At 39.1% G+C, this 13,823-nt stretch overlaps 1 protein-coding gene across 1 annotated transcript; it reads right to left on the reverse strand.

Moving 5' to 3' along the window:
* Positions 1 to 3,027: 3,027 nt before the first annotated feature.
* On the reverse strand, positions 3,028 to 7,324 carry LOC143621144 (E3 ubiquitin-protein ligase At1g63170-like). Its single transcript, XM_077092657.1, has 5 exons — positions 6,651 to 7,324; positions 4,089 to 4,208; positions 3,872 to 4,004; positions 3,622 to 3,786; positions 3,028 to 3,457 (listed from the first exon to the last, which is right to left on the reverse strand). The coding sequence occupies exons 1-5, from the start codon at positions 7,220 to 7,222 to the stop codon at positions 3,281 to 3,283; spliced, it is 1,167 nt and encodes a 388-aa protein (XP_076948772.1). The 5' UTR covers positions 7,223 to 7,324; the 3' UTR covers positions 3,028 to 3,280.
* Positions 7,325 to 13,823: the final 6,499 nt, after the last annotated feature.

Below are 13,823 nucleotides of genomic sequence, written 5' to 3' on the forward strand. Positions count from 1 at the left end.
CTTCGTCTTTTGTTTTATCACGTGTTACTTCGTTGATTCATTTCTTTTCATGCATTTATGTTTACTTTGGCCTGTATGCATGCGCAGTTTTAAGTAGAAAGCCACATAAACACCCAGATATCATAACTATATATATGTGTGACAATTAAAACAATATGTAGGATAAAGTTTTTATGTGGTTTTCGCAATCTTATACGTGTGTCTGAATCAAATAAAAAACTATAAAAATAACGTAGGAAGCAATTTTGGCTTAAAACGTGTCCCTCTTGTTACTTGATTCTAAGGGCAAGGTGCGTAGAAAACTTTTGTTTTTTGACTTTTATCTTCTATAAACTACAAAAAGGACGTCTTCTTCTCTTCTCTCATTCACTCATTGTCTCCCATCGAATACCTTACTTTCCTCTTGATGATGATGACAACTTCCCATACACATTCACCACGAAGCTGATGATTTGAGCATACGGGTTAGATTCGCTCTTGAAATTGGCGTTGACATTGAAGGTGCCAGACACTAGGTTTAATGCAATACCAAAATGTAGAATTATTTTAGACAAGTCTGGCTTGGTTTGCTTTCAATTATCAAGACTTTGGCTTCTGTTTACAATGATGAATTCATTAATAACAAACAATTTGACTCACCGTAAATGTAACCATGAACACCACTAATGTACCACAGTCCGCAAACCCATTTTCTATCCTTATCCTGATGCTTAAAAATTTAGGAAGCATTCAATTCTAAGGCTATGTGTAGTGGAAGAGTTACAAAATGTGACGTTTTATGACACGTGGTAAAAATGGATGACATATTTCTAAGGCTATCTCATCCTTATTTCTATAATTTAACAAACAATCATAGTTGTCTAAACATATCTCTCATTTTTAAACCCTTCTCTATCTCTCTCTGTATTTCTATATTCATTTTTTTTTTAATTTCTATACTTCAACTAACGTGTATATGTCTCATGTAATTGGTAGTTTAAATTTGGAACTATATAAACTGAATCCCCAAGTATAGGGATTCACTTAATTTTACCTTATAATATGGGTATGTGATATAGGAAGTGTTTTAAAAATTGGTTCAAACCGGCTGGTTAAACCAGATTTCGCACAACAGGTCGGTATTTTGAGCCCGGTATATTTGGCCGGTTTGCTAGAACATTGTACCGGCGGTTTTATCTAGAATACCGGTTTTTAAGTCTGAGAAATTTAGATATTTGCGGCCCATATTTTTTCAAAATTACATGTAACCCAACCATTAACATTCAAACATGTAAACTTTATGACACTTTGTTTTAAAACTGAGTGTTATATTATTTTTCTAATATGGGTTATTTTTTTGTTATGAGTTATTTACTTTTAGGTTATTTTTGGAGTTGAAGTTGCATTTATAAAAATTATAAGGTAACTATTCAACCGGTTACCGGTTATACCAGTTTGTTAGCTAAATCCGTTACGAGTAAAAAACCGGCATTTAAAACATTGGATATAGGGATGGAGCGGTGTTTATAGTTGATTAAGATTTAAAGACGAGGAAAGGGATGGGGATGTAGGCCTCGTAAGCGGTTTTGCAAGAATATGCTTAAACTTGAATAGTGGTTAAGCATAATCAACTACCTCAACTCGTTAAAAATCCTAGATTCTCAATATTTTATTTTCCTTCGAATGTGAGTTTGTGTTGTTAGGATTCTAAACCTTGCATAAAATTTTGTTTAATTTACAAAGAGTAATTCATAATAGACAATTTTGATGTTCTTATATGGTAGTGCCTAATAATACCTTAAATATGAAAAATCAAAGTTGTTTTATACAATTGGTATGGTCATAACCACTATAAATTTGTAAAATAGATGTACTTCTATAAAAGTGCAAGAATAACACTACCATGTTTAACCATGAAAATAAGTATATTTTAGTTGTTCATGAATAAGGTCAAAAGTTTACAACACTTGTTTATAAGAACAAAATAGAAGAATATTGTGGGAACGAATTCATGTCTTAGTACTTTTCATAGTGAATATGTAGAAGAAAAAAAGTATTTCGTATGTTAAATTTGTTAAACATGAAGCTTAAAAATACTTTAAAAAAAATAATAGATGAGAAGATAAATCATTGTCTACTCTCACAGTAAACAAGCACACCCACTTAGGATGATATTGGTCCGACATCAAATTTGTGGAAAAATGAGTACCTAATAGTGTGGCGAGTCTAACGGCGTGGCTCATTCATAGCAGTTCCAGGTCTGAACGTATTCTGTCTCGTGACCACATATTACACTGAACTGGACCCCATGGTACGTCCGTTTCAACACAAACTAAGTAAAGGATTAGTTGAGTTAACAACCTTTAAAATTTTTTAACAAGACTGAGAGACTCAAGGTTCTCCTACATACAGGTACTGTGCTTAAACAACACCAAAGCCCTCTGCCAAATCCCTCAATGCCCAGCTCTTATAAAAACCCTCTGCCAAATCCCTTGATGCCTGCGTCCGAGCTTGAAGAGAGACTCCGGAAGATCGAAAAGGTGAGGTTAAGAATATACGTTGTGTTTGCTATAAGACTTAAATGTAAGTTTCTGAATTTCTCTCAGTTTTGTAGTTGGTGAATAATTTCATTCAATTTTAACAAAGACAACAAAGGTTAACAATATATAATTAAGGCCATAACCAATTTGATTCATAATCAATTTTATTCACTATAACACATAAGACAGGAAATTATTAGGACAAAACCAATTTCCAGACCCGAACTGGAACCAACCCTACCTGAACCGCCGGTACTAACCGGAACCGATTCCACCCCTACCCGGTCAAAAACCGAAACTCAACCATCCAAACCGATCAAAACCCGGACCTACTCAGAATCGGTTCCATCTCTATCCAGTTCTTAGACTCTGATGAACAAACCAGAACTGGTTTAAAAGAACCGATAGCCTTTACTTCAGAGTTCTAGCCCAAGCTCTCACTTAATTCAGCCCAGGCTTTCTTATTACCAAAGTCATTCCTTTTAAGTTAAGAATTGCCACTTTTTTTTGGATCTACATGTGGTTTATAAATATACAGGCTACAGAGCACAGAGTACAACCAATACTGCAAGATGCAGAGACTAATGCAGGCCTACAAGTTATAATGCATGGAGTACAACTAGTAATGCATGTTGCACAAACACTGATGTCATGAAGGAATTCCTATAACATGCAGATTAACATCTCCAAATTATATGGCAAAAAGTTGGGTATAAAATTTACACAAGTCGGAGAAGCAAGTAACCTCTGGTATTTGTTGACTATACTTCATTACTGCCGCTTTGGGTAGCGTTTTTTAATATGTTGAACTTGCAGAGAGGACATGTGGCGTTAATGAACAACCATTTGTCGATGCATGTGGTGTGAAAATGGTGGCAGCATGGGAGCTCACGAAGTTCAGATCCGTCATCATATGTGCAAAGGCAAATGCAGCATTCCTGTCAACAAACTATTATTAATAAAGTAATAAAATCTAATTTTTTATTTATCTTGTATAAGTTCTATCTCATAATATGCTACAATACATGAAGCAATCAATAGGTTCAAAACCGCACTTTAGAACAAAAATTAACTGAAATGTTTAAAGATAAAAAGAACTTACAGCGTCTTCCTCGGATAAAGCACGTTCAACGGGTGCATCGGTATCACATTCTACCATTATTCCACCGTAACGTTTTTGGATCTCCCCGTTTTCTTTCTCAAAATCATCTATTCTCTTAAACTTGTATTTAGGCAGTCGGTCAATATCATCCTTTGTCGCACCTTCCTGTTTCAATAACAAATGTAGACGTTTCAAGTGTTAACGTTAACCATTTTACAAAGTAACAAACAACCATTGCATAGAAATATACCTGATCAGCCACTGCATACAAAATTGCAATAATACAAGGTAGAAAACAGCAAACAGCAATACCAACAACACAAGCGACAGCAACACATATAACCACAAAAAACACATCAAATGCCAAGAATGTAATACAGAGCCTGAAAAAAAAAACAGACGACAACTTATATACAGAAAAATATAAATTTCATATTAAGCGGTTTTTAAGAAGAAGAAAGACAAACCAGTATAACTGAGGCGCATTATGAGTAAGTTGTTGACCACCTGAAGACACCCAATAGAATCCAACAATCCACCAGATAAAGGAAAACATTGTATTAATAGTTTCCAGATGCTTAGCAGCACTGTCACAGATAAAGCGTAACACAATTGATATTGTTAAATAATTAAGAGGAACTGAAAACAATCGAACAACAAACGAATAAAATGAATCGAATTAACACGATAAAAAAACAAATTAGAGTCGAATGCTTTAGGGTTACAAAAATTTAGTCAATTTTCTGCAAATGACGAATTTCCCCTCGACTTATTAAACCTTAAACCATCTTTGACTTATTAATAGACCAGATTGAACTATAACTATGATTAAAGCATTCATATACAACAGATATTCTTATTAATCTTTTGAAGCACATGTAATAACAATAATAAACCCTTTATCCCAATTAATCCCACAAACAATTAGTTGTGATTTGTAAATCATGCACATGTCGTTGCTGCTAGAAAAATGCTATACGAAGATAAATGCAGGTTACAACTTGTTGTTTAGTTACCTCATTAGTCTCATATATAGCATATAATAACTATTTTATATACAAAAAATTCATTCTTTTTATTGTTGATGTGGCTTTGGGATTCTAGATACATACCAAAACTCTTTGCACAAATCACATAAATGAAATTACAACTTTACGCAGCAAAACCATATTCAAACAATCTCCTGAACAATGTTTAGTAGAGGTAATTAAGTATCTAACTTTCATCATTTTATATCCCATAATCGCTTGCAAAAAACAAATCCAAACACCCCTAACTTGTAATTAATCATACTTCTACATCCATACATATGCAACATATTGTTGGGTTTGTGGTTGTTGGACTTAAAGGAGATTCAGATTGAAGACAAGGGAGGCTTCAGGGACTATATACACATACCAGAACTCTCTGCTAATGCTGTAAAAATCATGATTAGTCACTGATTAATTGGCGAATAATCGCTAATCGGTATGCCACCGATTCAGATTCACCTAATTGAACCAACAAATTGGTGGTCGGTCAAGGCTTGTCCAAATTGTTCAAAATAAGTCAAATTTTAATCAAAACCTGTCAAAACTACTCAAAATCAATCAATATTCAGTCAAAATTGGTCAAATATTTTAAGTATTTGAAAAATTCACTTATTAATCCAATACAATTAATAAGTTTGAAAATTTATAATAAAATTTTGAAAATTTACATGTAACATTCCAATCCAATTAATCACTCGTCGGTAATATAACATTCCAATCCAATTAATCACTAGTCGGTACCCCACCGCCCGACTAGTGCCTAGCAAGTTCTACAACACTGCTCTTAGCACAAATGAATTTTACAACTTTAAGCACCATATTCAAACAATCTCCTACATCATCTTTAGTAGCGCTAATTATCTAAGTTTCATCATTTAATATCCCATTATCACTTGCAAAAAAACACATCCAAACATCCCCTAATTGTAACCTATCATACCTCATACTTTCACATCATTACACATGCGCCATATAAGTGTAGTTAACTAGTCGTGTGCGTAAGTAATAGGTACCTGGTATCATCATCAACATTCTGTGACCTATTTAGACCTAAATCTGCACGATCCCTACGCTCACTCTCCGAACTCAAAGAGCTTGAATTCGAATTTCCATCATTAAGACAGCAGAACCATATTCAAACAATCTCCTAAACCATGTTCAGTGGACCTAATTATCTAAGTTTCATCATTTAATATCCCATTATCACTTGCAGACACCACATCCAAACACCCCTTAACTGTAACCTATCATACTTCATACTTTCACACATGGTTGTAAAAAATTAAAAATCATGACTAGGCGCCAATTAATCCCCGATTAATCGTTATTCGGTCAAAATCGATCAAAATTGAAAATTATATATCTAAATGTTGGTCTATATATGTATATTTAAAAAATCACATATATATTCCAATCTGATTAATCCTAATTAATCACTAGTCCCTACCCCACCGCCAGACTAGCGCCTAGCGAGTTCTACAACCCTGCTTTCACATCATTACATATGCACCATATAATAAGTACCTGGTATCATCATCATTCTGTGACCTATTTAGCCCCATATCCGAATTATCCCTACGCTCACTCTCCGAGCTCGAGCTCGAATTCAAACTTCCATTACTACCTTCCGATTCCAAGGCACGTTGCTGTACCCTATTCATATGCTTAAACTCCACACACACACAAACCATATGAAGCAAACACTAACAAGCATATCCCCCAATCCACTTAGTTGCTTAACCTAACAATTTGCCTATATATTGATCATACCAGTAATAAGTAACACTTCATAAGACGAAGGTCAGTCTATACCGAACCACAACAAATCCTAGTGCTCGTTTATTACTTTCGTGTGTGTGCAATTCCTAACACTTACACCATATATTATTCCATAATCAATCACAAAAACTACATCCAAACACACCTTAATTTTAATTGATCATAATTAATACCTCATACTTTCACATCACTACATATGCAACATATAAGTGTAAGTACCTGGTATCATCATCATCATTCCGCGGCCTATTTAACTCCAAATCCGAATTTTCCCTCCGCTCACTCTGCTCACTCTCCGAGCTCGAGCTCGAACTCGAGCTTCCGTTACTACCTTCCGACTCCAAGGCACGCTGCTGGATCCTATTCCTATGCTTAAACTCAACACACACACAAACCATATGAAGCAAACACTGACACGCATATCCACCAATCCAAATCCTCAACGGCCGTTTCGGATCCTCGGTTCTACTCACAACCAGCACACAAATCGACACAATAATAAACGCTAAGTTCCAAATCAAGTCTAGAATCACCAACGGACGAGAGTACGCCCAGTCCGTCTGCCGTTCTTCGATTTGCTCGGCGGCTGATTCTCTCACTCGCATCGACGGTTCTCGGAGCATCCGGCGGCTGCTGGCGCGGCGGAGAAACATCGCCGCGCCGCGGAGGGACGGAGCGGTGGCGGTGAATTGACGGCTGCGAGTGGCGGTGGTGGTGGTGGTGGTGAGTAACGGCGTTGGATCGACGGCGGTGGTGGTGTTATCGGATGATGATGATGATGATGACGACATGATTGTTTGTTATTGGATTGGTGAATTGAGAGTGTTAGGGTTTATAGATTATTATTATTATTATTATTATTATTATTATTATTATTATTATTATTATTATTATTATTATTAATTGATTGAAATGAGTTAACGGATTGGGGGTATGGTGGTAGTTGATTGTTTGACAGTTGGTAGGATGGATGTGTTAACGTGATGTGGAAGTTAATTGTCTCTACACTCTCTACAAGAACTAGAGGGGTGAGCAATAACCGAATCGTTAACTGAAACTGAACTGAAAACCGACGAATCTGAACCGATATAACCGAATTAACCGAACCGAACTCTTCATTTTTTTTAATATTTTCAAGCATTTTTCCTTCTATTTCGTGTATTATATGTATTAATAGTTTAATAAAATCATTTTCACGTATTTATATCTCCATTTCATGTACTAATATCTTGATTTCATATATTTATACCTTCATTTCATGTAGTTATACATTCATTTCATGTATTTTAAGCAAAATTTTAGCTCAAGTTTAATACTGGTTATTAACCGAAATTAAACGAACCGAATCAATAACCGATCGGTTAGGTTAGGTTAATGCTAATAACTGAACCGTGCACACCCCTAACACGAACACGTCGTTAACTCGTTATGTGTCATGTTGTAAGAATTATTATTATTATCATGGGATTATGGATCGTGTTATTTTCGAGTTTTTTTTTTGGGGGGGGGGCCTTCAAACGGGTATAGTACCCCTTTAGTCAGCATCGTCGTCTATGCAATAAGTTTGAATCAGGTATCTTAAAAGGGGTCTACTATCCGATTAAAATGAAGAGAGAGAGATATGAGCAAGAGTGGAGACGAGAGAGAGAGAGATTGGGTAGTTTAGTGGAGTGTTGCATTTGATTTGAGCGAGTTAGGGTAATATGTGAGGTAAATGAGGTGACAAACTTTTGGTTGAACTTAAGATGGGAGCTCGATAACGTAACGCACCCGGTGGTCGAGACAAACTTATGGTTGAACTTGGTGATCATCATTCTCAAGCCATTTGATCAAGATGTTAAGAGTCGTCCATTCAAATCTAAAATCATCAATTTATATTAGAATCGTGTGCTGGCTATGCTAGGGTTGTAGCACTAAGAAATGGTCAATTGCATATGGTTAAGGAAAGTAGAAAACCTTATAAGTAACTAAAATGAGCAAGGAAAGCAAGTGTCTATAAGAGAAACCCTTTCTTAGACATAATTAAGAGTATGCGTGGTGTGATTCGGTGTGGTTTCGGCTAAAACTAAAACTTCGGTTTTTGGAGTTTTCGAAACCGTTCGGTTTCGGGTTTTCAGTTTTGGTTTTGGTTCGGTTTCGATTTTTTCGGTTTTTGCCATTTAAGCTTGATTATTTTTGGCCGAAAAAAAGTTGGGTAAAAAATAATGAATATGTCTATAAATAATTTTGTTAACTTTAAAATAATAGACTATTATACATTTAATCAAAAATATTTTAGTTACATATTTATTAAATTCTTATCAATTACTTAATATAAAATAAAAAAAAACAAAATTTAGGAATTCGGTTCGGTTCGGTTTTTATTACATGTAAAACCAAACTGTTAGTTCGGTTTTCACAAAAACATAAAACCAAATCGGCTGTTTTTTTTCGATTCAGTTAAACCGGCATATAAACTGTTTACTTGATAAGTTTTAAGCAATTTTCAAGTACTATATTAGGGTACAACGTAGCTGCATGGCTACAAACACCATTATGGTGAAAGACAGTACACCCAAAGAAAAACTTAGGTAGAAGTATTAATTTTCTGGCCTTATACATTTATTATACATATACATATATTTATTAACCATTCAACTAGCAAAAACTCAACTCATAAATATATTGTTATCAAACTTGATTGAAATCAACTCCTTTATAACCGAGCTAGCCTTGCATGGGCTTCTTATACGTAAACCTAAGGTGATGAATGGTTGGTGGTATAACCATCGATCAATTCGTATTAGCAAATAATTAAACATACCTTAAGTTCGTAATGTATTTTCTAAATACTCTAGCCGAAATCAAACATAATATGTTTCCCACTTTCAGGTAGATCGTCAAGTAGCTCGTGATTCAATATTCGCTAAAAATATTTTGGCATGTAGGCCAGTAAACAATCAAATTGTTCATGAGCTGTTCGGCCAAGTTCTTTATGTTTGCTTATTTAGTTAAGCGTACGAATTATAGGTAAAGTCACTTTCAAATTTGAGTCCGTTTATTTATTTAGTAAAACGAACGAATTCTAGAAAGCCCAATATCAAACATTTATGTTCGTTTGTGGATATGGACAATGAGGCATAGTCACACGGTACAAATTCTAGGTAAGGTCACTGAAAAGGTAGGTCCCAGCAAAGCCCAGTTGGACCCGCAAGACTCACCTAAAAGAGGGACGTCTGCGCAGAAACCAACTGGATCCGCAGGACCAACCATGCTCAGAGACGTGACGTCCTTACGCGCAGTACGCAAGCTGGTCCCGCAGGAAATGCCTCCCGATGGTGAAGGACTCCGCCTGTTCCCGCAGCCTCGGATACAAACCATCAGGGAAAGCCACCCGCGCAGCAAGGCTACACGCACAAGGCACTTAACTCTCAATCACTCAGTGTCACCTGAAGGAATGAGCGAAGCCGGGAACAATCCCGCACAAGGGCGGGAGGGGGAATACTCCCGCCCAAATAAGCCAGTCCGTACGATACAGGAAGATCTTCTGTACTGTACCTGACGAGGTATGGGAAAAAAATCTGACTAAAGATACGACAGCTTATTGACAACAGTATGGCGAGCAGCATGCTCCTGCACTGTATGTCACTATTAGCCGCTGCCTACTCACCAACTACTGCCATACCACGTGCGTAGCCGTCAGTTGGTGGAACAGGAATAGTATACAGCAGGCCTGGTCGCTATCAGCCGCTACCTACCCACCAACTACCAGCAGGGCACGTGCGTAGGCTACTGTTGGTGGAACAGGAATACTGTTGCAGCCGGCCATACCTCTTTGGAAACCTACCTTCGGCTATAAATACCACAAATGGTATGACCATCTCATCTTATCATATCTTACTACATTATCATCATATTATACCTGATATCTGCTCTAGCAATCTCTTAATATGCTTTTATATTTAAAGAGCAATCTAGTCTGATTCTCACGCCGGAGGGTGGTCACAAGGAGGAACCCCCCCTTCTCAGTGACGAGCTCACGGTGTCTGTTTTGCAGGTTATCAGAATAACCATCTTCCAAGGGTCTAACCCCTCGTGGGAAACATCTCTCCAACCCCCAGGTTACCAGTAATCTGCCCGGGGTCCGGTTAGTGTTTCTTCATTGGCGCCATCCGTGCATAAAGCTAGAACTTTATCTCCAGTTTTTTCAAACTTTCTACAAAAGATGGTTAGAGAAATTCCGGTAACCACAACCCCAGCTACTGGGGTGAATACCGGTAACACTGTTTTTACAAACACTACCCCGGTTACCCAAGCCGGGGCAAGTGAAGTAAATTTTACGAACACTACCCCAGTTACTCAAGCTGGGGCAAGTGCAGTAAATGATCGCCTACTGGGATCCACTGATACCCAGCTTGAGAAACGAAGACTCCCCCGCCAAACTCTCGATGAAGTTAAGGCATGGGCGGAGGCACGACAAAAGGAATTCCAGGCTGAGTTGGACGAACGCTTGCGTTCCATACAACAGGCCGACGAATTCGAATACTGGGAGGATGACTTGGAGGAATCCGACTCCGACGCGAACCCTCGCCATAGGGCAAAAGGGAAGCGTAAGGAAATGGAATCCCAACCGAAAAGGCATTTTGGACAAGCCTTCAAACCAAAAAGCACAGGTGGAAGTCCACGAGACTTCTCCAAAACGTTCAGACCAAACATTGCAAATGCAGGAACGTCCAAGTTTGCAAGGGACATTGCGGAAGCAATCGCCCCAAAGAGTGCCAAACAAATGCCTAACATAGGCACATATGACGGTATATCCGATCCAGACGATCATTTGAACAGGTTCATAGCGGGGGCAACCGTCAGCAATTGGACGGAACCCACCTGGTGCTACATGTTCCAAATGACGCTTGTTGGGGCTGCTAGAGCTTGGTTTGATCGTCTACCGGTCAACCACATCTACGACTGGGCAGACTTCCAGCAGAAGTTTAGCCAACACTTCAGCCAGCAACGGAAGTATACCGAGGAGCAATGGACAATCCTCAAATGCATACGAGAAGAAGATGAATCTCTGCCAAACTTCATCACTCGCTTCAACTCAAAGAAGCTAAGTTTGGGCAATATCAGCGAAGATCTTGTTCGCGCTGCCTTCATCCAGGGCGCGCATGACCCAGAGCTCATCCGCACCCTAACGGGTAAAGATGGCATGCCATCCACATGGGATGCCATCATGACAGCAGCAAAACGCTATGCGGAAACGGAGAAGCAACTGGGTAGAGATCTCCCCCAGAGCACAAACCTCTACACTCAGAAAACGAGAGAAGACAACGTCCTCACCGCCCGATTAAATAAAAAGCGGAAGCTAGGCATTTGGCAGTCAAGGGTAAACTTTGACACCTCATCCGGCTTGCAACATCGATTGGGCGGAAGGGATAATGTACATCCGCACCGGAACTCCAGATGGACGCCACTCACCAAGAGCGTCACTGAGATATTCGCTACTGAAGAGCTCCCATGGCCAAAGCCTCCAATAATCCGACATCGTCATGATGCTGATCGGAGCAAATACTGTGACTTTCACAAGACAAAAGGCCACAACACTGAAGAATGCACAGACGTAAAAGACATGGTCGAAGCATTTGTCAGAGATGGGACGCTCGCGCACCTCGTGGCGCAATAAAGGCTGAGCAGGCGGATGCGTATAGAACCCCAGCTGGGGAAAACACGAAGCAAAATTCCGGCTTCAACATCGAGACTACATGCTGCGTAAAGAACGAGATCCCGAACCAGGTGCGTATCGGCTCGATGGCACTCCCATCCCAACAACATGGAAGGGAGCTCATTTACACAGTTTGCATGTAAATCAATTCCAATTTGTAAAGAAAAGGCCAAGAGCCACTTCTAATGGAAATGATTCTCTTTAAGAACATCGAAGCTGATGATTTTACATTTATACTTTTCTGAACACTAATATGCCGGTTTTCACCGCATAATTACGTGAAGTCATTGCGTGGGAAGGCGGTCCTACCCGCACGAACCCAATAACGTGACAAACCTTCACGCAGGTCAGTTGAAGGGGAAAAAGTTCAGCACCCAAAAATGAAAGTGCCGGTCTATCCGCACCAATCATAACGAGGAAACTAAATAAAAACCTATCAACAACCGCGCGTCGAACGGTTAAACTATGCAACACTGGTGACGGCACACATTACGTGAAGTCGTTGCGTGGGAAGGCGGTCCTACCCGCACGAACCCAATAACGTGGCAAACCTTCACGCAGGTCAGTTGAAGGGGAAAAAGTTCAGCACCCAAAAATGAAAGTGCCGGTCTATCCGCACCAATCATAACGAGGAAACTGAACACTAACCTATTGACAACCGCGCGTCGAACGGTTCAAAACAATTCTTAAAAAGGATGAGGAAAACCTACACGCAGGTCAGATAAGGGTAAAGTTTTGCCATCCTACTAAGTGCAAGTGACGGTTCTACCCGCACAATCACGAAAGAGGAAGCAAAACTTCACACCTATTATCAACCACGTTCAAAGGTTAACTTATCCTCAAAGGATGAGGAAAACCTACACGCAGGTCAGATAAGGGTAAAGTTTTGCCATCCTACTAAGTGCAAGTGACGGTTCTACCCGCACAACCACGAAAGAGGAAGCAAAACTTCACACCTATTATCAACCACGTTCAAAGGTTAACTTATCCTCAAAGGATGAGGAAAACCTACACGCAGGTCAGATAAGGGTAAAGTTTTGCCATCCTACTAAGTGCAAGTGACGGTTCTACCCGCACAATCACGAAAGAGGAAGCAAAACTTCACACCCATTATCAACCACGTTCAACAGGTTAACTTATTCTAAACACTTGGAAAATTGCTAATTTAAACTAAGTATGCAAGTCATAAGTTTATAAAGCAAGGAACCCAAAGAAGGAAATAACAATCTCATACGCAAAAAGATTAATATTTCACAAATGAATTATTACAATGGTCGGGTAACTACCCGCCTACGAAAAGAAAAATAAATACATCCGTACAAGACTATCCTAGCAATGGGAAGGGATCTTCAGGATCAAGCCTCAGGGCCGCCTCCACTTGGACCCGCTCCATCAGAAGAACGAGGCGGTTCGAGGAAGGCTTTAAGGACAGCTAACCCATCATCAGCAGCAGCTACTTGGTTCACCTTCTCCACCACTGGATGCGGGAAGGCGGCGTATTGATTTACTGCTTGGTCATATATGGCTTCAGTATCAACATTGTATAAAGGGAAGTTGGAAGGCGGGAAGCCTTTCTCAACGAACCCTAGACCAAGCAGGAAGCCAGCCCGTTCCCCATCCTCGTGAGAAGCATTGAGGGCTGCACTCATAGCATCGTCGTAGGATGTCTCTGAGAAGACCCGATGCACAACCTA

The sequence above is a fragment of the Bidens hawaiensis genome, unplaced genomic scaffold, assembly GCF_021521415.1.
Source record: "Bidens hawaiensis isolate Kalapana, Puna unplaced genomic scaffold, B.hawaiensis_p1.1 tig00002772_1, whole genome shotgun sequence".
NCBI classification, from domain to species: Eukaryota; Viridiplantae; Streptophyta; class Magnoliopsida; order Asterales; family Asteraceae; genus Bidens; species Bidens hawaiensis.

Excerpts from the sequence above, each read along its gene's own strand:
- LOC143621144 (XM_077092657.1), bottom strand. The coding sequence starts at position 7,222 with ATGTCGTCATCATCATCATCATCATCCGATAACACCACCACCGCCGTC. Across the intron at positions 4,209-6,650 it reads AATGATGATGATGATACCAG|TGCTGCTAAGCATCTGGAAA; the intron begins GTACTTACACTT and ends TATCTGTGACAG. Across the intron at positions 3,458-3,621 it reads CTTTATCCGAGGAAGACGCT|GAATGCTGCATTTGCCTTTG; the intron begins GTAAGTTCTTTT and ends GTTTGTTGACAG.